At 32.8% G+C, this 26,978-nt stretch overlaps 2 protein-coding genes across 2 annotated transcripts; both read right to left on the bottom strand.

Moving 5' to 3' along the window:
• Positions 1 to 210: 210 nt before the first annotated feature.
• LOC120068247 (protein trichome birefringence-like 38) lies at positions 211 to 6,248 on the bottom strand. The gene is made up of 5 exons (XM_039019959.1): positions 5,896 to 6,248; positions 3,820 to 3,991; positions 1,440 to 1,618; positions 1,119 to 1,277; positions 211 to 681 (listed from the first exon to the last, which is right to left on the bottom strand). Exons 1-5 carry the CDS (start codon positions 6,129 to 6,131, stop codon positions 369 to 371), a joined length of 1,059 nt encoding a protein of 352 aa, XP_038875887.1. The 5' UTR covers positions 6,132 to 6,248; the 3' UTR covers positions 211 to 368.
• Positions 6,249 to 22,595: 16,347 nt separating this feature from the next.
• On the bottom strand, positions 22,596 to 25,722 carry LOC120068552 (cation/H(+) antiporter 4-like). The gene is made up of 3 exons (XM_039020369.1): positions 25,468 to 25,722; positions 23,823 to 24,833; positions 22,596 to 23,726 (listed from the first exon to the last, which is right to left on the bottom strand). Exons 1-3 carry the CDS (start codon positions 25,720 to 25,722, stop codon positions 22,596 to 22,598), a joined length of 2,397 nt encoding a protein of 798 aa, XP_038876297.1.
• Positions 25,723 to 26,978: the final 1,256 nt, after the last annotated feature.

Genomic DNA, 26,978 nt, shown 5'->3' with positions numbered 1-26,978 from the left:
AAAATATTATAACAGAATCAGAAATTTGAGGGACATTTTGAATGACAATTCAAAGGATAGATGAATAACATTTCATAGAGCAAACCTTAAAAAATATTGTCAACTCCAAATCTCTAACGATTTTGAATTGTGTTTCCGATGTCATGAAATCCCTAGGTTAGGGTCCAAAACTTAATGGACAACATTAAACACCAAGATTAGGGTCCAAAACCGAAATCACATTTAAGATTACCAAGAAAGAAAAACTATAATGTATAATAACCTTATTCCATTAAAAAGTTTTGAATCGATAAAGAACCAATGACTAATAACGTCCTGTATAACGATTTTATTTTTTGAGAAATCAATAATAGTATCACACACAATTTTTAATTTGTATATATGTGTGTGTTGGAAATGAGAGCTGCATAGAGAAGTTGATTCCAAGTATCAGGAAGGCCAGCAATGCACCAATGTGTGCAATCCATTCCCTTGAAGCCATTGTAAGAGCTTGGATGTGCATCTTTTCTAAGTTGAGAAAGAGTTGTTATGTTAAGTAAATGAACTGGCTTTGAAATTTCACTCAATACTTGTTGGAGTGTTAGTGATGCTGCTGGCAAACCACCTGGGTATGTTGACCCATTTATTGGGATTGTTTCTTTTGAGCAATTTCTTACTCCTGGTTCATTCCACTCATTGCCACTGTCAGCCAAAAATAATAATAAGAATCATTTTCAAAAATTTTAAAATAATGTATTTGTTTTAATAACATTTGTAATGTTTTGCAAGTGTTTAATTATGAATCCCTATTAAAAATTGTCATAGTATATGAAAATGACTAAAATACCCTCCTACTAACTTAAGTGATTTCAAAAAAAAAAATAATTGTCAACTTAAGGGGAAAAAGGTAACTTCCTGAATACATTTATCCAAAAAATGCATGTCACAATTTGTTAACAATTTCTTTGGCTTACCCTAGCAACCAAAAATTCCTAACTTCTACATGGTAAATTTTAATCAATGAGGATGTTATTTGAAAACTAACCAAATAAACAAAAGAGAATGGGGGGGAAAAAATCATTAGATGCAAGAAGAGGCAGAGCATAAAAACAAGTTAAGATCAAGAAGAAAATATGTACTTGTAATGAGATGGAGAAATTCCTTGAAAGAAGACTCTAGTTTTGTTTGTATCAACTTCTGAATCAACCCAATTTGCCCATGTTCTTAATCCATGCCTAAAAGCTTCCATTCTATCCATGTCCTTCACTCTTTCATTGCCAATTTGAATGTAATCCCATCTACACATATTTTTAAAGAAGTCATAATTAGGTTAAAGAGATTGAGTTGAGACGAATAAAAACTAAACCGAACTGATCGAAACCGAGAAAATTTATCTATGCCGAACCGACTTTAACTCGGTTTTGGCTTGCAAACCCTAAAGGAAAGAGTGAGAGGTTTACGGTTGAGTAGGTCCTTTGCGGTACCACCAAAGCCAAGTATTGAAGATCAAAACATCCATTTCCTTCCATATATCTCCATTTTTCATTGAATCAAGCTTCAAAACTCTTCCCATGTCTTCTTCTTCTTCAATATCCACCAAGTAATGACTTAGAAATAGCATCAATGAAGTTCCATATTCCTGAAAAATTAAATAAAATCTTTCTCATCATATATAGATAGGTTGTTGGTCTTGGAGATAAGATAAGATACTAATTAATATCTAAAATTAAAGGGAAATTGCATGAACTGCCCCTTATGGGTTTTGTTACAAATTACATCCTAAACTTTTAACTTGATTAACCACTCCTTGAAGTATGTGGTTTACTATCGTTAACTCCTTAGTACATTTAATTTGGATCGGTCACTCTGGTAGTATTGATGTCGATAGAGATGTCTATTTTCTCTACACGGGACGAGGATTCTCCATTTAAGTGGAAAATGAGGGAAGGAGTGGGGAAAAAATTTTCTCAAAACTAAATGGGGATGGGAATGCATTTTCTGTCCCTGTCCCCCTGCCCTACTCCATTAGGTTTTTTCTTATATTTATTATAAAGATTTAATGTTATTTATGTACCATTATTATATAAATTTATATTTAACCTCCAAGATTATTGTAGTCAAAATAATGAATATATTTGAATTAGTATAAAAGAAAAAAGATATGTTGGAATTCTAATAAATCTAGATTATGTATATGAATAATTTGATAGATAATTATTTCCTTCAACTTGAAAATTTTAAGTAATTTCTCTTTAATATTACTTATCAAAACTTTTCCATAATAGTGATTTATGTTAATCAATTTTTTTTTTAAAAAAAATCAAATGGGAAAAAATTTCTCACGAGAAACTCAATCCCCATGAATACCCATGGGGAATTTGATGGAGACAAGGAATGAAATGGGGAACAAGGAAGTCATCTCCAGCCCTGCCCCACCCCGTGGACATCTCTAAATGTTGATATATCTATAAATTGAAATTTTATATCGATATTATTATTCACTATAAGGAAATCTTCCGACACGCTAAACTGTCAGTTGATACCTCAAAACAAGTTGGAAATTCTTTTCCCAATGTTTAAAATGTTGTCCGGACAATTGTCGGGAGAGACCCATCGTCTCCGATCCCCACATGTAAATACAAGGGTGTCGAGAAATACAAGTACTTCTGACACTAATTATACACTATCAGGAGTATTAGCACTACCAACATATAATCGTCGGCATTGGGACTTCAACCAATTCCTGACGATCATTATTGGTCGTTCTCTTCAATTTGAAGAGACTCTAGCTTGATGCTCACTCATGACGTTATGTGTCAAGGTGTTGGGAAAACCCCATATCCCAATGATACACAAAGCTAAAGATGTCGAGAAATGACCTATTTGCCACCATCGACAATAACTCTCAATTCTTTTTATTTTAAGAAAAGATAGATTCATATTTTCAACCATACTACTTAAATAATTAAATCTTGTTATACAAGAATAATACTTAATAGGTTGGAGTTAGTAAGTTTGTGTTTAGGATACAGAGTTGTAAAAGGAAGTTTCTTAATAAATGTGAAAAATAGGAATAGATAAAAAAATCAAATTATTCAATAAATGTGTAAACTTCAATAATGTTTACCATAGAAATTGAGTCTATTGAAATTTAGTTATTTAACACAGACTTAAAATGCTGATGGGTTAAATAGCCCCTCTAAAATTATATCACCACAAACACTTAGCTTGAAATATATTGTTGGTAGAGATGAAATATAACCGAAACAAATAACCCTTCAAGCTTTAACATAAACAAATGTTTTGTTTTGTTATTTAATTTGCATAAGCATAGTTTGTTATTTAATTTTAAAAGCGTATAATTCATGTAAATTTTTTACATTTTAGATTTACAACTTTCTACAAACAAGTCATAAAAGTATATATTATATACACACACATTCATTTTTCATTTTCCATGTTTCTTTTTTTTTTTTTTTTCCTTGTTTATTTTTACTGTAATATATATACAAACATACATACCATTAGAGCATTTAATATTTTGTGTTATAATATTGTAAGCTTATTTTAGAAAATCTCCAACATTCTCCATCTCTTTAATTTCTCTCAATACTCTCTAAAATTCCAATATATATATATATAATAAAAAAGCAAACCCTAGTTAAAATGGGAGAACTATCATGACAGCAACAATAGATTAAAAGAATGCACACAAAGTCAAAAGAATATAGAAGCACTTTACTTATTAGTTCTCTTTTGTGTTTGTAGCCATGATTACACAGATATATATATATAGAGAGAGAGAGAGATGTGTTTTTGTTAAAATTTGAAAGCACTAACCTGGAATTTGATAGTGCGAATGGTGTCATTGGCTTGTTGAACAATGGTGGAATTAGGAAGTGCAGCATGAAGCAAACATATAAGTGATTCCCATTGGTTTATGCTTATTGAGTCTCCAATAAACATTATCTTCTTCTTCCTAAATCTCTCTACCAAATCTTCTCCGTTAAATCTGTGTTATTTACCATTCCAAAACTACTCATTAACATCATTATACTATATATATATAATTCATCCTTTTTTTTCTTCTTTTAGCGAAAGAAACAAGAAACCCATCTTTTTCCTTTTCGGTTTACATTCATGTTACTATAACTTTTAGGTCTTGAACTTTCAAAACGGTAGTTTTCATAAGTCTCATGGATTGATCTTTCAAAGATATCTAATAAGTGGTTTTCTTAAAATTTTATTCATAAATACTACTTTTAGAGGTTTTTTTTTTTACTTCTTATAAAAATGTGTTTTTGAAATTAAGGTTAAATTTTTAAATTTTTAAAACTAAAAACACTAGTTTTTTTCCCTTAAAATTTGATTAAAAATTCAAATACTTTTCAAAAGGGTGAAAACCATATTAAAGAATTGAGAGAAAACTAAAACAAAATTATCAAACACCACTTTTATGTATATAATAGTTTCTTTTTTTAAAAAAAAATGTTCAATAAATATATATTCAACTTTTAAATTTGTATTTAATAGGTTTCAAAATTCTAATTTTAGTGTTGGACCAATCCTGATGTATTAGAAATTAATTTAATTACGTGTTGTGATTAAGGATACTAAAAAAACTGAAAGATTAAATTCTTATTAGGGTAACTGTTATTGAAAGTGTTTATAAATACAGTTAAATCATTCAAATAATTTTATAAATAAAAAAAAATTACTGAAATGCACACCCATTCATGTATAATTTTTTAGAAAAAGACAAGTGAGTTCTTATGAAAATATTTCCAAAATATCATTTTATATTAATTTTCAATATTTATAACGTATTATATACTTAAATGGTTTTATCGATGTTTTTAAAGATGTGGAAGAAAATTGCTAAATGCTACCCAATCATATATAATCCTTTTTTTTTAAAAAAAATATTTCTTAAAAAAATCGAAAGAAAATAGTAATTAAATTTTTTTAAAAAAGTAATAATAAAGAAAGGATTATTATCAAATGATACTTAAATTGTGGTGTTGTCATTTACCCAAAAGAAAAGGGGGAAAAAATTAGGAATTAAAGAAAAATCTCGTGAGCTACAAAAATGGACAAATTATTTCAAAAACCTTAAACGACACCGCACCGATATAACTTTTATGATCCACATATGAAAAAAGAGGGCCATTTAATAATAGTCAATGTAATATTATTAATTGATTATTTCTTAAAAGAAAAAAAAAATTGAATTTGATTATAATATACAACTCAATTACTTTTTTTAAAAATATCGTTTACTATTATTGGATGACTTCCTTTTTATTAAAAGAATTATTTAAACCTTTATTTTATGAGCAAGAATTATTTAAACCTATTCTCTCTTTTCTTTTATGAAAATCATGTTATGACATGTGAATATAATAATTCCAAATATATATTTAGTTAAGACTTGCAAGTAATAATCAAAATAAAGTTTTAAGATTCTCCAACTTTTCTCAACTCTTTTATATAAACAAGAATTATTTAAACCTATCAAATTTATAAAAAAATTAATCAATACTATGAAAAATCTCATCACATTAGTTTATCTATTAATCATAATTTCACGAAAGAAAATAAAATTTTCAAATTTTAAAATGAATATACAAAATTTTACATATTGTAGTTCCAACCGCACTTTAAAACTGCACCCAATAATAATGTGTCATGTGTCAATTTTTTTAAATAAATTGAATTATTTTTATTTTTAGTGTATAAGAAAAATAGGAGTATAAAATTAGATGAAGTCCAAGCTACAAGCAAGGTTTAAATCACTAAAAAATAAAAATCATAAACTAAAATATTAATTGTTTTTTGAAAACTAAAAACAACACTTTTAATGACAAAAATACGCCCAACAAAATTTGAAATTCTAGAGAGAGAGAGAGAGAGAACCTGGGGACATCACAGTGAAAAGGCTGCCATCGGAAGTGAAGATAAAGGCGATCTGGACGGCCATATTTGATACAATCATATTCCTTCCTTATGAATGGACATTCCGATGAATTATACAGTGGATATGAATAATCCAATTCCCATTTCCCATTATACAAATCGCAATCTCTTTCCCCATTTCCAAATCCCATCATAAACCCGATTATCAAAATCTCCATTATTCTTCTCTTCCCCATTTCAAAGTTCAAACAACAAACAGAAGAAAACAGAGGAACTGGAAAACAGGGGAGTTCTTGTGAGGAAGAAGATGAAAACAGGGGACATTCAACATACTCTTACTAATGGAAGAATTGGAATACCCATTTTAGATTTTGTTTTTTCTTTCCATTTACTCTTAAGACATTAATACCATTCCTTTTTTAAAAAAAGGAAAAATCTATTTCTTTCTTTTTTTCTTTCTTTATTTTTTTTCCCCCATTTCTTCATGTAAACTGACTTACTTGGTCATGCTCTGGCTTTTTTTGGTTTGGTAAGTTTGTTTTTTTTTTAAAAAAAAAAAAAAAAAAAGGAAATTTCATTAAAATAATATTTTTAGTTCCTCAACTTTAATCACTTAACAATTTAATCCGATCTACCTATTTAAGAAATATTAAACGGTAACCCATATATTAATATTTTTTTTTCTTTTTTGAGTTTAATATGAGGTGGAAAGTCAAATATCTGATTATGAGATTGATGACACAAACTTTATGCTAGTTAAATTAGTTTAATGTGATATATTGACTAAATTGTTACAAATTAATATTTTGTGACTAAATAATTATTTTCATAAAAGTTAGGGACCAAATGTGTTTTTTAACTACCAAAATCTTGCCTAAAAAAAAACTTAATTAGTGTATACTTATCTCCATGAAATCCTATTTCAAAAAAAAAAAAATCTTAATTAGCGTATTAGAAGCTGGGCGGCGCGGTCTCTCTTTTTTGCTGGGAGGTTGCAGCTGGTTATGTCTGTTTTACAGGTGTTTTGGTGTAGCATCTTCGTGTTGCCTGCGTGTGTAACTCATGAGGTTGATCGTCTATTACATAGTTATTTATGGAGGGGAAGTGTGGTGAGTCGTGGTGGTGCACGAGTGGCGTGAGATGATGTGTGCTTGTCGTTGGGAGAGGAGGGTTTGGGTGTGAAACATGTGGCTTCATGGAATCAGGCTGCTATTATGAAGTTGCTCTAGCTTCTCTTAATTAAATCGGATTCATTACGGGTGGTGTGGGTAGAGGCATATGTTTTGCGGGGGCGGTCTTTGTGGGCTGTTCGGAGTGAGGTTGGGAGGTCTTGGTGCTTGAGGGCTATCTTGCACTGTAGAGATAGATTCAAGCATCTGGTTCGTTTGATGGTCGGTGATGGACGGTCTTGTTTTATTTGGTGGGATCCTTGGTTGCCAGGGGGTGCAATTTTGGATTTATATGGGTCTACGATGGTTTATGATGCAGGGAGTAATTTGGAGGCCCGGTTATCGGAGTTCTTAGATAATGAGGGAGGTTGGAGGTGACCTATAATGTCATGAGATTTGCTTGAGATCTGGGGTTTTATTCAGGCAGTAAGGCCTAGGGTGAGAGGAGAGGATTATTGGGTTTGGGAGTCGAGTACTAGTGGTCAGTTCTCTATCAGTAATGCTTGGGAGAATTTGTGTCCTCATCGTCCTAGGGTGTCTTAGGCTAGTATTTTGTGAGCATGGGGTCCGCGTCACTTCTTCTGTGCTTGGTTAGCCGTGAGAGATAGGTTAGGTACGGGAGATTGGTTAAGAAGATGGGGCGTGTTGTCAGAGGGGGGTGTCTTCTGTGTGTGGGAGGTATAGAATCTCGGGATCAACTTTTTTTGGAGTGTGGGTATGGGAGAGATGTGTGGTTTGATGTGTTGCGACAGTTGGGTTCGTCGTATCGGGTGGCTAGAGTGGGGTCGGATAAAGGGATGCGTAGTAAGTTGTTCCGTGTATTCTAGTGTGCTTCCATCTACTACATTTGGCAGGAACGTAATCGACAACCGTATGGAGGTGGTCCGAGGTCGATGTTTGCTTTGTTTTACCTTATGGTCTCTATGGTTCGTGCTCGTGCTGCTTCCTGGCGGGTTGATCTTCTTGGTCTTATTTAGCATGTTACCGTTGTTTTTCTTCTTTTTGAACTTATTGTTGCTCTCCCTTTTGCTGTTGTCCCTAGTTGTGAGGTTTGGTCTCTCTTCTCTGGCTTTCTCTTTGGTGTTTGGGGTTTTTTTTTTTTAGCATGTTACGTTTATGTTTGGTTATGTTAAGGTTTTATCTTCTTGGCTTTGTTTGCTTTTTGTTGCTCTTTCTTTGCTTGTGCTTTGTTGCGTTGATGCCTTGAGCCCTGGCTGTGGGATCCTCCTTGTTGTTGTATAATAATATCATTTATTCTATAAAAAAAATCCTAGTTCAAAATCTCTCATACTCCATTTAATTCTAGTTCTTCTAGATAATTTTTATTTTGGTCCTTATTCTTTCACTATTCTTACGTTTATACTTTTTAATTTGGTGATTTTTTTAACAAAATGTTCATGCTGACATCAAATTATTATTTATTAGTATATTTGGATTATGGATATGTTGCCGAATTTTGTATTCATGCTATTAAATTTTTGTCAACATTTCACCATCATGAGGGATGAATCGATACTTTAATTATATCGTAAACCGTGAATAAAAGATTAAAAAAACTACAAAATCGTTAATATAAATAATAAACATGTTAAATTTGTTAAAAATAAAATAAAATATTTATTTACTAATTAAAATATTTTTTATTTTAGGTTTTATAATTTTTTTAAAAATATTCATCGACATCAACATCATGTTAATATTTTTATCGATATTTTGGTAAAATTGAGATTTTGACATTTCTATCACATCGATATTTTAAAACTTAATTGTACAGAGAAATAAACTCGACATACTAATCAACAAAATATTGAGATCCAACTCATTTTAGCATGATCATTTCCTTAATAAAATTTAATATAATTTTTAAACGGACTGAATTGTAAAATTTTAAAATAATAACAATAAAATTTTAAATTTTAAAGGATCATTGATTAAATTGAAATTATCTTGAAGATATAGACTGTGTAGACACTTCTTTTTACTATTTCGGTAATAATTATGAACCTAATAAAAGTATAAAAAAAAATTAAAAAGTTTTAATCAATTCGCTAGGCGATGGGTTGATGAAATTAATTAAATGATGCATATTATTCTTTTTTCTCTTATGGAAAGTAATTAAATGACAGATTTGTGATAGAATCAAAATAGTAAAATTTTACATCTATATATAGACTGCAATAGACTAATCTATCTATATCATGATAGATATAGATAGACAATAACATTTTACTATTATTTAAAAACATTCTTAACAATTTTGTTCTTTAAAATAATTTTCTAATTTTTGGTATTTTAGAAACCACATATTTTCATTTTTTTTCTCCAACTTATGTAATGTTTTGTAATGTAAAAAATACAAGATTATCACGGAGCAAACATAGATGGTAAAATATGTCACAAAAAGAAGTTATAAGTTTTATTTTGATCTCGGTATCAGTCCTAATCAAGATGGCACCAAGACAATTTATTAAAATAACGGGCCAAAAAATATATTATTTTATTATTTTCTTTTAAACAAGAAAGCATATTATTTGTGATTGGTGAAAAACTTCTTCTACCATTTACCATTATCCCCACAATACCATATTGATATTCTCAGCCGTAAGAATTGATGGTTTTTCTTTTCTTGTTCTTTTTCTTTGGTGCAAAGTCAATTGAAAGCAACTTTAATTTCATGATAACTTTATCATTCACAAGTGATTCAAAGTAGCTCTCGAAATCAAATTTGAAAAGCATAAGTGAACAGTTGTTTGAAAAAAATATTTTAGTTCCAACCACTTTGCAATTTTTTCAAAAAGTTTTAGTTTTCTTATTTGTTTTTAAATCCTCTAATTTGTTGGTGAAGATTTTTCAAAACAGATCCAAAATCTACTAACAGGCCAAGCCTATAACGTATCGAAGGGAGGCATAGAATAACATATGACCCAAAAGAAAAAAAGTTAGTGCCTTGAGATTTGGGTTGACCTAACCAATTGAGTCAGTAAATTATATCAATCAGAAAATAACTGAGCTGAGTTCAATCTAGTACATGCAACCTCGAGACTAGAAATAACTCTGACATTGCTGACATTACATATAACCATAGGTAAGTATCGGAGGAAGGTCCTATAAACAGCCCCACTCAAAGACTTCCAAGGAGAGTCTTGAGCTTACTTCTTATGTGCTTAATTGAACTATACACTCGTTGTACTAACTTAGATATTGAAGTATAGTAAGCTCGACAACACACCGATTCGAGGATCTCTTACGCAAGTCAACTCGAAAAGCAAGACCATACCATGTGAAGCAAGATGAAGGTCATGCCGATGAGGGGCTCATAATGACAGCGAAAGTGGACAGGATGCGAGAGTCAACAACTTTGATGGATCCGTGTCCAAGCCCATAAAACCTAATAAGGATCATGGAGCTTCTTTTATGGTCATTTTAAAAAATCATCATCAAAATATATTTGTGGATCTTTAACCTACCTATAACTCGATAAATAATATAACAACTATATATATATATATGATTGAAACAAATTATTCAAAAGCTAGAATGGAAAAGTTTCCTCTTTCTTTTTGTTTTATCTGGAGTTTGAACTATAGTTATAGGTATATTAGGGTGGAAATTTACCTAAATAATGAATAACTTCACTCAATAGTTTGTTTCTTTTACACTTTTTTTTTTCTTGCTTTCTTTTGTTTCTATTTAAAAAATAAAAATAATAAAAAGAAGCTAAAATAATAAATGAAAAAATAAAAAATAAAAATAAAAAGGTATGCATAGTTGTTGGTCAGAGATTTGCACATGTTTGGCACATGGATTACCATGTTAGTGCTACGTCTTCTTTTTTCCTCGAGAAATTTTAGTCAACAGAAAATTAGAAAATGAAATAACGAAATATGTATTTGATAATTTTTTTTTTCTTTTTTAAAATTTATACTTCTTTACTCACAATTTAATTTACTTATTATGTCTTTCACGTTTCTGGAAATATCCTAATTTAGAAGAAATATTTGAGTTCTTAATCAAATTTAATTTCAAAAAACAATAGCATGTTTTTAAAAAATAAATATATAATTTTTAAATTTTGATTTGAAATTTGAAAATATTTTTATAGCTTATATGATAACTATGCAAAAATTTATAGATAAAAATAGTGTTTATAAGCTTACTTTTCAAAAACTAAGAAACTGAATAATTATCTTATCAAACCTAAATTTTCTGAATTGTATCGCATGTAGTTTCCATACTTAAAAAACTTTTTTAATGAACTCTTAAATTTTCAATTTTATGTTTAATAGTAAATATCATCGACTCTATTCATTTAATACATACATCACATTGTGTGTATTATCTCATGATTAGATAATAATACTCACGAAAAATTATGTTTTCTATATAAACTATGTAACACTACCAAACTTGGTACAATTTAAGAATTTATTAGAAATGTTTATTTCTCTCACGAGACTCGCCCCTATTAGGATGGGAATTTTCCATTTAGGAAGAAATTAAATGGGAGAGAGAGTGGGAAGAAATTCTCACAAGCTAAAAGGGGATGGGAAATGTTCCTTGCCTGCCTCATTTGCCTCTTTTTAAATTTATTACAATTATTATTATTATTGTTATTATCATATAAATATTATAGTTAAATTTCATGTTTTATTGATTAATGGTCAAGATAATAAATATGTTTGAATTGAACATTTAAATTTAGATTATATATATGAATAATTTGATAGGTAATTATTTTCTTCTATTAGAAAATTTAAGTAATTTGTCTTTATATTTAAATTGTCCATGTAGAATTAATCTTATAAAAGAAATAGTGAGAAACTTAACTATTTAACTAAAATTTTTCAATAATAGTTATTTAAATTAATTGATTTGTTTAAAAAATAAAATAGAATTTTTTCCATGAGAAACTCAATTCCCTCGAATTCTTCAATTTGATTTGGGCAAAATAAAATAAAGAATTTTGTGGAGATGAAAAATGTAGTTGGAGCAGGCATAAGGACTGGGAAGTTATCCCCGCCCCCGTCCCACCCCATATACATCTCTACAAGTTGCAAATTATTATAGGTAATTTTGGACCAAAGGACAAAATCATCCAAAAAAAGCAAGGTTGATAGCAAAATGACCAAAGAAAGGAAATAAAGCTCAGTGCATGGTAAAAGACCCAATGGGAGAACCAAATAAAAGAGTTAGAATGGGCCGAAACTCATTCCAAGCATGGCCTCGGAGCCCTAGCAATTCGGCTAAGGGAGATTCCTTTCATGCCCATCGGTCCAACAAGCCTTAAAAACAACCTTAGATAGACTCAGAAACATAATCATAAAAGGATTAGATCAAACTAAACTATAAATAGGCCAGAAGAACCTAGAGCAAATAAGTTCTGAGTAATTGGGTTACATACTTCTTCTTTTTATTCGTTTCTGACTTAAGCATCGGAGGGGACGTGGCCCTTGCCATCCTGGTGTTGATATTGTTTCTTCCTTACAAGTCTTTCGCTTTCCTTAAAACAAATAAATTTATTGTCCTTGCCTAGGACAAATTTTGACATCAACAGTTGATGTCGTCTGTATGGAGCGAAAAAAACTTGTGAAAGAAACCCTACGAAAGTTAGAAGAATGAGTCAAAGGCCACAAAGAAGTTGCAGCAAGGAAAATTCTAATTAGGACCACCATCCAAAGAGGACAAGGGAAATGCAATCCCCTCGGCCTCAGACCCAGGAAAAGGTTGATGCATTGGAGCAAAGGATGAAAGGGATAGACCATAACGTGTTGTGATTACTGAAATTCTTAAAACCAAAGGATCAACTTACAATCGGAGAGTAGAAGAAACAAGCGAAAGATCTTCGATCCCCTGCAAAAGGAAAAGCCCCAATGGTTGAATAGACGAGAAAATCAAATCCCCTTACTTCAAAATCAAATGGAATACTAAATTTGGAGACAGGTCAAGTTAAAGGGCTTGGAGATCCACTAAATACTAAGCTACAAAAGGAAGCAAAACAAAAAGAAGATAATGAAGCAGAATTCTCAAGCAACAAGGATACAAGCGAAAGCTAAAATAGAAGGATAAGATCGATAGTTCTGAAAATCTTATCGAGTCGAGGCCAAGGCAAAGGTTGAAGCAATGCCCAAGGGATAATGAAGATAAGAACTCAACAGGAAACTGAGTTACGAAGGGAAATCAAAAAAAGAGTGATGAAAAAAAGTCATAGTGTCGAGGCTAAACAAGCACTTTGAGTAGCAGATTTGCTTAGAATCCAGAATGAGTTGGGACTATCCGAGGCAACATGCACAGAAGGCATAATGACAGCTTGGATTAGATGCTTTGATCGAACAGATAGATCCACCATTTACTGATGTAGTCATGAGTGTTGAATTACTCGCCAAATTCAAACTACGACAATTAAATTATATAATAGGAAGAAATACCATGTAGAACATCTTAACACCTACTGATCCTAGATGAAGCTCCATAAGTTGTAGGATGACATAAGAAGTCAAGCCTTTTCTTTCACGCTAATAGGGTCTACAAAGGAATGGTTCAAAAAACTCAATAGAAAGCCAATCGATTCTTTCAAAGAATTGGCACAGACATTATACACAATTTTTGGGAGGAAGAGATCAATGAAAACCTACAACTCATCTATTGACAATTAAAAAAAAAGTTGGGGAGACGTTCCAAGAGTACATCGCTCAATTTAACAATGAAGCATTGCAAGTGGAAGGCTATACAAATGGAATAACCCTAATGGCAATCTTGAACAGACTCATAGATGTGAAATTCTTAAGATCTTTAGGGAAAAGATAAGCAATACCATATGTGGAACTCATCATTAGAGCACAAAAATATATGAGTGAAGAACTCCTTACATCACAGGGAGTAAGCGACGAACCATGAAGAAAATCGCCAAGGTTCCGGCCGAGAGAAAAAGAGGTTAAAAGTGTTGGGATTGGTGTCTTAAATCTCTTTATACTCATAGTTCGTAAACTTGTATAAACAAATTGTTATTAATAAAATAAAAAGTTATTTTATTTTGTGCATTAATTCAATTCAATAAACTAAGATCCAAGATTATTTTATGTAACTTGAACAGTATGTGGTAGACATACAAGTGAATCATGTTCAAGTAATAACCTGAATGGTCTGTAGTATATGAATAAGGTTGGGTATCTTAACCTGGTAACACTACGAATACGATTCATTTTGTAATTGTTACAATTGTTGTAAAGTGTTACAAATGATCTGATCCTGGTCGTTCATGTGGAGAAATGTAAGTGGGGATATCCTGTACAAAGAGTTTGTATAAGATCAAACCATGAAATTATTAGTTTTTCTTTATAACACCGTTACTTGAAGAGACCTATATTTCACTAGGATGACCATAGATGACTTGACCATAATCCTGAATAAGTTAAGAACTCCTACCTATAAGGGCAGTCCTTTGATCTTTATGGGTCAAAGTGGCTAAATTTGTCGACTCAATATGTCTACCATTTTGGGGATTCGTCTAAGTGAGGAGTTGGGAACACATCTACACAAGATAGAATTCACTCCTTCCCGTTGTTAGGGTAAGTAGATGAATTATTCCCTAAAGGGCTGATTCCAGGTCTTGAACAATGAGGCATCTCACCCTTTCACTAGTTAGAGATGGGTCTAGTTATAATTGAACTATGACTAATTGTTCATTTGAGGAATCGGTGATATTTAAGAAGTTAGATAGAACTACAGGGATAAACCAAAATTTTGACCCAACTGTAGTTACAAATAATTTGTGAAGGGTCAACTTATTATTGATTAGTTATATCCAATGGACACTAAAATATATCTATAATACAAAGAATGGAGTTGTCGGTCTTTAATGAAGTGTCTAATAGTTAATGAATGTTGATTAATTTAATTAAAGAGTTTAATTAATTAATCTAATATGTAGGTCTATAAGGTCTCATTACTAGCTCCATAAGGGTTTAATGAGAATCAATTGATTTTGGATTAATTTTAATTATTCAAATTAGTTAAAAGAAATTAATTGTATGAGATGCAATTAATATAATGTATATGGATACATTATAATATAAAGTTTAATGAGAGAGATAAATATTTGAATATGATTCAATTATTAATTAATTATATGAATGAGATTCATATAAAACTATAGGTTAAAATTAATATGAATATGATTTATATTAAAACTATAAATTATATGAGAAAATATAAAGTTAGGTTATATTATATGGGATATAATATAAAGTTTTATTTAATTATATTACTTAATATAATTAAATGTAAAATAACTCCATTTATGTGATAGAGCTATGAAAATAAATCCCCTCATATCTTTCATATACAAGAACATCATAGAGGAGTAGGTAGATTGATTCAATACGTGAAATTCAAAGGATTTGGAATTCTCTCTGTAAGGTCTTCTTCCTCTCTGTGAAAATTCTCTCAAAATTTCTCCTCCCTCATCAAAATTAACAAGAATAGCCCACAACTCCTTCTTGATTCTCACCTTGAGAATAGTGAGGAAGTCACTTGTGGTGGTGTCCAAGAGTTTCTGTGTTCTTGTTGTGTTCGTGGGAGAACTGTTCGTGGGGAGCAAAAGTTCTTTGTTCATGATCACCGAAAGAGGATTACGTGAAAAGTTTTTCTTCAATGGTATTTGTTAATCTTCCCTTTCCTCTATGTTAATTATAAAGCATGCTTAGATTCATGTTTACCCTCTCTGTATTCTGTGGTTTCTCTGATTTAATTCATTCCAAAAATAAATTCATGACACAAAGGCGATTAATCACTTCCGCATCGGAAATTCGATTCCTTCAGAAAGATCACCTCAATGTTCTAAGAGATCAAGGTCAAAATTTCAAGAGACGTACAGGGCTAAACCTACAAACAAATTTGAACAATATACTCTGACAACAATGCCATCAGTAGAAATCCTCTTAGAAATCAAGAACATGAATCTAATGAGGGAGCCAGAAAAGATGAGAACTAGCCCGCACTGAAGAGACAATGAGAAATATTATTTATTCTATGGTGACTACAAACATTCAACTCGAGATTGCATTTAGTTAAAAGATGAAATAGAGGCATTTGATCAGGAATGGATTCTTAAAGGAATACATCGGAAAAGGCCAAAGGAGAAGAAAGAACGAGGAGGAGCCAAGGCAGGGTAGAGAAGATCTACCAAAAGGGAGACGAGATATGGTACCTGATAGGGACAATGACCCTCCAACTATCTCCACAGTGGTATGATATTGTCCACTTTGAGCATAAATCATCATAGTTTTGCTTTTGGTTTCACCCTAAAAGGCCTCATAACAATGGAGATAATTATCCTCACTTATATACCCATGATCCTCCCCTTATCTAACCAATATGAGACTTTGGTCTCATTCCCAACAGTACCGACACGAGAAATAAGAACGATAAACAGGGGAGGGGGAGGGGTTGAGAAGCTAGGCAAGAGCCAAAAAGATACGAGATGTTTTCCATGCACGTATTGGTCTCGAACCCATAAATCACTTTCGCCGAGGTCGAGGCAAAGAATCTTCACCAACCACATAATGATGCCTTGGTGATAGTGTTAAAAATCACAAATTTAAAAGTTCACTCAGTGGATGGTGGAAGTGAAGGAATTCTTATACAATAGTACCTATGAGCAGAAGTGGATCTTTCCAATTTCATTGTGACCGAATTTTCACACATACATTCTAACATACAGATATGCATTGAAAACACTAATTGCTGGCATGCTTTAAAAGATAAATACAAAAGACCGAGAGAACATACCAGTTGAAGACTTTCTTCACAAGAACTCGATCCAACCGTGAACAAACTCCTCTCGCTCTTTCTCATCCAGCAAGCAATCGCCTAGCACCACCACGGTTGTCTACACGAACAGCAGCGCACGAACAAAAGGCAACGTGGACGACACCACCACTCGAAGCCCTCGGTATTCTCGGAGTGAGAATCCAAAGGGTGGACTTTGATGGAATTGGTAAAGGGGAGGAGGAAAAGAAATTGTGTACTACGATCAAGAAAATGGGAGAAAGGGGAAGATAATCGTATAGTCGGGTGCTTAATCATTTAGGTCGGGGTACACGATCGTGTAGTAATTGCTAAGTGATCGTCTATCAAAAGGTAAGCAATTATTTAGATACACTCAGGCGCTAAGTGATCGTCTAGCAAAGGTAAGCGATCGTTTAAGAAATCACGAGTGATCGTTTAGAAAGCGCGGGTGTTCAATCGTTTAGTAGATGGGGCTATTGTATAAGCTCTCAACAACTAAGCGATACAAGGCTTTCACATCGTGAGCGATCTAGCGTGTCTTTTTCGTGTCTCTTGCAAAAATGAAAACTATTTTCATTTTATTCTTAAGTCACTAAAACTGAATTCAACTTCCCACTTTTGCACGAATTTGGAGAAAACTTCTGCTAATTATCTCACAACCGCCCAATTAATAAAATAATGAATATAATCATATTATATTCTTAACTTATAGTTTAATATCATATTGTTGGATTTTATGTCCTAAAACTCGTAGTTTGTAAATTAATAAATATATTATGTTTTGTTTTTCGATAAAGTTGTTATTGAAATTGTAATCTTGAATCCAATAAACTAAGGTCCTGAGGCTATTTAATGTAGTTTAAACTTTATGTAGTGACATAAATGTGGATCAAGTTCAAATATATAGCCAAAATGGTCTATAGTATATGAATAAGGTTGGGCGCCTTATTCTGGGGACACTATGGATACGGCCCACTTTGTAGTTAGTACAAACGATGTGATCCTAAATCATTCATATAGAGATATGTGAGTGGGGGCATCCTATGCAATGAGTTTTCATAAGACTGAACCATGAAATAGTCACTTTTTACGTTTCTAAATGTCGTTTATTGTATAAAACTGACTATTTCGTTAATTGATGACCTAGGTAACTTAATCTTAATCCTGAGCTAACTATAAACTCCTGTTCACTCGGAATTATCCTTAGATCTGCATATATGAGGGCAGCTCATCATCGCTGGCCCAATAAGCCTCCAATTTCAGGGATAAGATCAGGTGGATAGCTGAGAATATAGGGTGCAAGATGGAATTCATTCCTATCCATTATAGGGATAGTAGATAGGTTGTTCCCTTTAGTACTGAATCCAGGTCTTGAACAAGGGGCCCCACCCTCTCCTTGGCCCTAGAGGGGTTCGGTTTATAGGTTGGACCTTAAACCAATTGTTCATTAGAGGATCAATGGAACTTAAGAAACAAGATGTAGTCTTGGGAGTAAAACGGTATTTATGACCCAGCCGAGATTACGAACAACCTGTGAAGGATTAGCATACTAATCATGGTTATATCAAATGGACACAAATATATCTATAGTGAAGGGAGTGCAACTATGGGACTATAGTGGAATGACCCATTAGTTAACGAATGTTGATTAGCTCCATCTAAAGAGTTCAGCTAGCTAATCTCGTATTGTTGGAGCCCATGATCTATAGGTCCATTAGGTTCCTCTACTAGCTCATATGGAATAAACTTATAACAGTATGATAGAATAATTTGAATTGTTCGAATTAGGTGAAGAGAGAGAAACCGACAAGTATATGTGATATAATGGTCGGATTTTTCAGTTTAGAGATATAACTTTAATATTTAAATGTCATTTAAATATCAATAATATGAATACGTTCATATTCGGAAGCTCGGAAATAATAGAAATGGTCAAAGATGTAAAAAGTCAAATAGTTGACTTTTGACTTTGAAAAGTCAAACTTTGACCGACCTTATATTCAAATGTGATTGAATTTTGAGAAAATGAATGCGGATTCATGCTCGAGAGGTCAAAATTAGTCAACACGAAAAAAATCATAAAAAGTCAAAATGTTGACTTTCTAGTCAAAGTTTGACTTTGACCAAATGACTATTTTGCCCTTTGACTAAAGTTAGTGGGAAAATCCAAACTTTTGTTGGATAATTTTACTAACAAAATAGTGGACTAGGTGTTGGTTTATAGTGGAGACATTAAGCCCACTAAGATAGTAGATTATAGATGTTGGATTTTTATGGATTTGTTTCAAGCAAATGTTGCATGGTTTTTCTATAAAATGGCTTTTCAATTTGGTTTAAAGACTTTTGTCAATTTTGTCAAATTTAGTTTTTCAAAATTGGGCTGTAAAAAGGAAAACCCAAAACCAAAATTTCATCTTCTTTTTCCCATCTCTTTCTCTCTCTCGGTTTTCTTCATCCACCGGGTTCCACAATCCGATTCTGAGTCCAGAGGATAGTAGGTCAACTCTAGTGGTGGTTTGTTCATGTTCGGGTCGAGATTCAGCGAGGAAGAGCGGTTTTCGGGAGCTACAAAGGTAAGTTTAATTACTGTTTTTCCTTCAATTGCATGCATCTTTTCCTTTAAATTAAAAGCAATTAGAGTGTAATTAGGTCCTAATTTCGCTGCGTATGTCTCGTGTTCCATCACATATATCAACTATAGTGTTTTCTCCTCTACTTGATATAAATCATTTTTGTATCTAATTTTCTCCAAAATAATGTATCTCATATATTTAGTCAATCATATCATATATAATTAACTAGTTCTATTATATCATATATAATCGAACTCCCTCTTGTCAATTTGAACATTTCAAACTGACCCAAAAACTGGTTCTCAACCTTTATCCAAGCTACCAAGGGGACCTTATGAACCTATAGCTCGAAGCTCCAACAGTACGTGAATAGCTGACTAAACTCTTTAGCCATGAGATCCATCATCCGTTAACTGCCAGGCATTCCACTAAAGATCGACAGCTGAACTCTTCTTACCACAGATATATTTCTGTGTCCATCGGATATAACCAATCATTAGTACGATAACCCTTCACAGATGCTCGTAAGTACAGCTAGGCCAATTTACCGTTTTGCCCCTGTAGTTACATCTCACTTCTTAAGTACCACTGATCCCTCTAATGAACAATACAACATAGTCCAACTATGTGTGAACACCTCTCGGGCCATGAGAAGGTGTGTGGTGTCATATTGTTCAAGCCCTAGAATCAGCCCTTAAGGGAGCTATTTATCTACTTGCCCCTACTTCGAGAAAGAAGTGAATTCCATCTTGTATAGCTGAGTTCCCAACTCCTAAATCAGACGAATCCCCAAAGTGGTAGGTTTGAGTCGACGACCTGGCCACTTGCACCCATGCAAATCAAAGGACCGCCCTCAATGGCAGGAGTTCCTAACCCACTCAGGATTGAGGTCATGTTACCTATGGTCATTCTAGTGAAGTGAAATCTCTGTCATGAACGGTGTTATATAACGAGACATTAACACTTTGTGGTCAGGTCTTATACAAACTCTTTGTATAGGACACCCCCACTCACATGTCCCCTACGCGAATGATCAGGATCAGACTATTTATGACAAGTCACAACACTTGTATCTATTCCACAAAGTGGGTTGCATCCGTAGCGTTACCAGGATAAGGTTTCCCTCTTATATCCATATACTATAGACCATTTCGGTTATCACTTAAGACATGATCCACTTGTATGTCACCACATACATGCTTAAGTTACATAAAGACAACCAGGGATTTTAGTTTATTGGTTTGTGGTAAAGCAAATAAAACATTCAGATGAGCAAAATCAAGAAGTGAAGTAAATATCATATATTATACATCACAAGCATTCGTACAAACTTTACAAACTACAGGACATGAGACTTTAGGACATCAACCCCAACAGGAAGCTCGACCGATGTCTTAACTCTAGCAACATTCGACTAAATGGGATTGGAAAGGGAGCAACTAAGGAGTATTTCAACACCACTGATTGGGTTTAGAGGAGAAAAGGTAATCCTTGAAGGACTCGTGGATCTCCTATTCACATTTGAAGAGGGAGAAAATATTGTTAATAAAGTAATAAGCTTCCTAATAGTAAATTGTTCAACCACTTACAACGTCATACTAGGAAGGTCTACTTAACACAAACTAGAAGCGATAGCATCAACTTACTATCAAGTTGTGAAGTTTCCAACCCCCACAAAAATAGGAATAATTGAAGGAGAGCAAAAAAAAAACTTCAAGGGAGTATTACTTTACAATATTGAAAGGGATGAATTGATCAAAGAAAAGGTCGACTGGATACTCACGGAGTCCTTAATTTTTAATTATACTAAATTTTTTTGAATTAATGTCTAGTTAAATTTTAAATAGAGAAGGTTAAGACCGACCTTGTAGTTCTTAAAATTTCGACATTAAATAAGCATCAAAGTGGACATGGTCCTTACCACCCTGATGCTAATCTTGTTTCTTCCTTGCACCTAAGACAAATGTTAGCATCATGACAAATTATTTCAAAGTAAATAAACTACCTATTGTGCATGCAACAAAATTGAAGAAATGAAAAATAAACTAGCTGAGAGAAACAGGAACTCCAACGGATCACATTGTCAACAAAAACATTAGCAAAACAAAAAAACAAAAACAAAAGGAAAAAGAGGAAGGAACTCTGGGGACACTTGGATTCCTTGAGAGGAGAGATCCATATTATCATATGGATTAGTTAATGAACAAAATTTTGGACTAAATTTCAAATTTAGAATTCTTGAGGGGCCTTCTTAACAAATTTTTCCTATTGATTCAAGAAAAGACATATATATTTAATACATAATATAAGAGTATGGATTTATATAGTAAATAACTATTGTAAAGATGAGCATTTTCACCATGAAAGCTTCAAAATCTTCCATTGGAGGCTTAATGAGATGAGATAATTCAGGGTCCTTTATGAGTTTTTTTTTTTTTGTTCTTTTATTTTTTCTATTCACACTTAAAATCCCTTCAATTTCTTTCCTTATAATTTAAGAAAAAAAATAAATCTTGATTTTGTCATGAAGCCATAGATTGACAAAGTAATGTTTTTTGGGGCATATCATTTAAAATTGGAATAGATTTTTTCTCGATATAACATAATGCATGAAAAAAATCTTTGAAGATCAGTAAGATATTAAAAATTAATTAGCAAACATGTTAAATCTTTTCATAGAAATATATTAACACAAAAGGTTCTATAAAAAAAATAACTCGTCTATGAAAATATTGATTACATGGGTCAAAAAAATGAAAATGAATTTATATCCACATACATATACTTGTTTCACCCTTTTCAAGAAATAGCTAGAGGCAAATAGTAACCAATAGCGAGCACAATATTGAAGACCCGTCTTGAAAATAACAACTTCAAAAAGGTGTATTCCAATCAACAATATGGCCTAAAACTATGATACATTAAAATATGAAAAAAAAAAAAAAAAAAAAAAAAAAAAAAATCTTGAGTACATTCTTGACTACACCCATCTTTTTACAACTCCAGTTGTCCAACTACAGTTTGTCACGTGACAAATTCTTTCTTTCTTTTTTTCTAAAATACTTTTAAATTTTCCTACTTTGTGATTGGAGTGTGCTGCAAAAAGGTGGGTGCAGCCCAGAATCGGTTATAAAACATACCAAAGAAAACTAAAAATGGATAAAAAGATTGATCATTGCCTGTAAAATGACCATTGTTGCTGTTGTTGAACCACCAAGGTGGAGGCTTTAAAATGTGAATCAGCAGAAGCAAGCATGTCCCCAATGATTCCAAGTTCAGGAAACTCATTCCATTCCATCAAACCTGAAGTCTGTGGAGAATCAACTCCATCTCTTCTTCCAACTACTATGAGATCATATTCATCACCAATGGATCTTACTATTGCTGCTGTCTCTGACCCCTCATCCGCTCTCTTTTCCACGTACCTAAACGGTTCGCCCCCCACAAAACTATGCTTCACGTCGTTCAGCAGCTCCGTGTCAAGAACTGTCTCCCAATGGCTAATGCTCTCATCTTCTGCGAGTAGGCGTATCACTGTGAGTTGAGAAGTGCTCAGCTCTTTAACCATGCGTCTAGCTAATGAAAATGCTTCCCTATCGTCTTTACCACCAAGGAAAATCATTGCAACCTGTAATAACGATGTACATGAACCACCAAACAGACGATAGCTTGAAAGATGGCCACGGTCAATGAGGATTCCCACCGAGCACGGTGCTCGCTCAAGGACTTGGCAATTTAACGCCCTTATCGTGTTATCCTCTGATTCCACGAATCCTTCCCTTGTCCATCTTCGATGAAATGGAAGGATTATAAGGGAAGTGAGTTTGTTAACCGCTACGGTGCATATGTCGTCATGCATTAGTTTCATTGGAGCGATTGCGGTGAATACCTCAACCGATACAACACCTTCGTTGCTCCTTTCGTACTTGCGAAGCATTTGAACTATACTATCAGAGACCATCACTTCGGATGAACTTTTTTGGTCATGAAGCTCATGTGTAATGAAAACCGGGGTGGCTCGACCAACCAATTCTACGAGGTGAAGAGCATATAGAGAGACAGGAGACTCCTCGGTCGGACATGACACATTGAGAAGGTTAAGCAAGACAGGAACATCATCCTGTGTATGAATGCATCCTAATATGCTCAACTCAGCATCAGGCTTCAAATTGAGAATGTTCTTTTTCTGATAGTTAGTATATTTTCTTGAAGGATCATAATAACATTTCACGAGCATCGGCATCAGTATCGAGAAAATCAAAATATCAACAGTCAACACTGCAAAAGTCTGCTCACTTAGGAACTGCAAATTTCACACCAAACAGACCAAAAGTTACTTTTTATTTTACTGTCAAGTACATAAGAAAAAAAAGAAGTCTAATATTATATAAAGCCTTACATTGCTGTCATAAAAGTAAGAGCAAGCAGCAAGCTCTACAATGCCTTTGCTGCACATTATGAGGCCAAACGCCAAGGCATCATGAGAAGACATCTTGAAATATAGAGAAGTACCAATAGAGACGGCCATTTTTCCAATAGAGGTTATTAAGATCACAATAGTAGAATGAGTCAAAAATGCTCCATCGTAGGGAAGGAATGAAAGATCAACCTTCATCATAGAAATAGTGACAAAGAGTGGAACAAAAAGTGAAGTAATAATGCCGTCAAGTTTATTCACTAGACTGGTTCCTAATGGTGGTCCTTCAGGCACAGCCAAACCCAAGATAAATGGCCCGGTGTAAACGGTTCGTCCCATAATGTTTGAAGTCACACTAGATACAAGTACCAATAGAATGATGATGCATATGTATCCATCTGGAACAGGCCTTCCATTTGGCGTGGACCTAACGATCCAGAGCATCGCAGGGCGAAAGATGAACACGACAATAACCATCGACGCAATTGCCAAAGCAAGAGTCATCAAAGCATTCAAAGCAGCCTGGCTTTGAAAATTTTCAACAACAGTAACTATGAAGGAGAAACTCAGACCAACCAAATCAGCTACTATTGTAGTGGAAAGTACCAAACGACCAACATCAGAATTCAGAATTTTGAGATGGTCAAGCAGGCAAACCACAACAGCAAATGAAGTGTATGATTGGTTTGCTGCCACAAACTCCATGTTAGCTATTTCATGTTTTTTCCCAATTCTTGAGAAACCAAATGCTGCCAATGACCCAAGTATTACAGGAATAACTATTGATAAAACACCACCTATCAAAGGTTGTCTTCCTGATCTCTTAACCACACTTAAATCCATCCTAACTCCAATGAGAAACACAAAAAGTGTGTAACCAAACCCTGCCAGCAAACCCACTATATCTTGAGATGCAATGGAAAATATACTATCTTTGAATTTATCAAATGACCTAAAACTTCCCCTCCATGATGATCCAAGTATCAACCCAGCCTGTAACAAAGCACCAACAAAAGAAGCAAAGAAAAGAAAAGCTAAATCATCACCATCATCACATTCAAAACCTTAGCTTAAACTATTACCTCACAATACATTCAAAGATCTCTTCCTATCTATTCATGTTTCACAGGTAGACTCAAATATTAATCTTATTTACATAGCTTCACTATACAAGACAGGTAGTGATATGAACCTTCCAAAGCATCAAGTTATTATTTATCTTAGAGTCAATAATTTTGATGAAATCTTAGTATTTTCCAATTTTAACCTTTTTTATGATACATTAAGTAGGGATATTTTTGTCATTTTACTATAAAATAAGATGTAACATTAGGATTTTCATTGAGAGCCTATTAAATAGTCTTGCATTAGGTTGTTTGACAAAGAATGATGAATTGAATATTGAATTTTGGCCAATCAGCTTTTTCTTTCGAGTTTAGCCACTTGGTGTAGTGAAATTCGTTCTTTGTCTCGAAAGTTTTGATCTTAAGACAATCCGTATCTAACTCAATCATTCCAATTAGCTAGGATTTTTGTATAAGAGATCAATTAGTACTTATAATAAAGTATATTTCTCAAATCCCAAAAGCAATACACATATTAATGATTCAAAGAAGAAGAGACTTACAATCATTTGAGAGACAAAAACAGGGAGGCCAAAAAGCTGGAGGAAGAAATGGAGGAGGATAATGACAGAGAAAATAACCAGCATTTGAAGCTCCAACAATGGAAGAGGAGAAGTTCTGAGTTTAGAAGAAGACCCAAAAACAAAATCCCAAATGCCATTGGAATTAATCTTTGGAGGAGTACTCAAACAGAGGGTGAGGAAATCCCCATTATCCGCACCAAAAACATCGTTGTAAATGGTGATATTGAAAGCCATTTTTTGTATGTGGGAAGCTGAAAGCTATGGCTGTGGATAAAGAAATCTGTGGATTTATAAAGAAGAAGATAAAAATATGAGAAGAATGAGAAATGGAGAAGAAAGAAAAATTTGCAGAGGTTGGGGTTTGAATGAGGCAACAAAATTGAACTAACAATTAATGGGTTTTTGTTTCTAACTACATTTGTTAGCATTGTGTAGCATTCAAGCTTTGTGAGACTGTTTTTCCTTTCCTTATATTTGGCAAATTTTAAATTTTGCCCTCTTACTTTAAGCCAAAAACAACAAAAATTCAAACCCCCGATCTTTATCAATTTCTTTTATTTTCATCAATCAAATTTGTTTAGAATTTCACCCACCCTTGTTCTAATTGAAGAAAAAACTAAGGACCCGTTTGCTAGTTGTTTTGGTTTTATTTGGTAATAATTTTGTGTTTTTGTTTTTAAAAATCACGTATATTTCCTCCATTTTTTTTATAATAATTCGTATATTTATTAAGTTTTATGAATTGAATTTTTAGTCAAATTCCAAAAATAAAAACAAGTTTTTAAAAGCTACTTTTTATAGTCCGTTTGACAATCATTTTGTTTTTTATTTTTTATTTTTTTAAATTAAGCCTATAGACACTACTTTCACCTCCAATTTTCTGCCTTTGTTATATACTTTGTACCAATGGTTTAAAAAAATCAAGCCAAATTTGAGGGAAAAAATAGTTTTCTAAAAGTTGTATTTGTTTTTTAAAATTTGGCTAAGAATTCAACTATTGTATTTAAGAAAGATGCAAATTATTGTAAGAAATATGGATGAAATATGCTTAATTTTTAAAAACAAAATGGTTACCAAACGAGACCTTAGTTTTCAAATTTTGGCTTGGTATTTTAAACCATTGATAAGAAGTAAACAACAAAGGAATAAATTTAGAGATGAAAATAGTATCTATAGACTTAATTTTCAAAAACAAAAATAAAAGACCAAATTGTTACCAAATGGGCCTTTTCCTTTTTAGTTTTTTGTTTTTTAAAATTAAGCTTATTTCCTTTCCATTTCTCCTCTATTATTGGAAACAGCATGAAAAAACGTACGAAAGCGAGTGGTCATTTAGCTAAATTGAAGTTTTATTGATGGAGTTATTTAGCTAAATTGAAGTTATATCAATGGTGTTATTTAGCTAAATCGAAGTTGTATCGATGGAGTTATTTAGCTAAATTGAAGTTGTATCAATGGAGTTATTTAGCTAAATTGAAATTGTATCGACG

The sequence above is a fragment of the Benincasa hispida genome, chromosome 12 (genome assembly GCF_009727055.1).
Source record: "Benincasa hispida cultivar B227 chromosome 12, ASM972705v1, whole genome shotgun sequence".
NCBI classification, from domain to species: Eukaryota; Viridiplantae; Streptophyta; class Magnoliopsida; order Cucurbitales; family Cucurbitaceae; genus Benincasa; species Benincasa hispida.
Note: the sequence above shows the minus strand (reverse complement) of the source record. Positions and strands in the feature narration are given on the sequence as shown.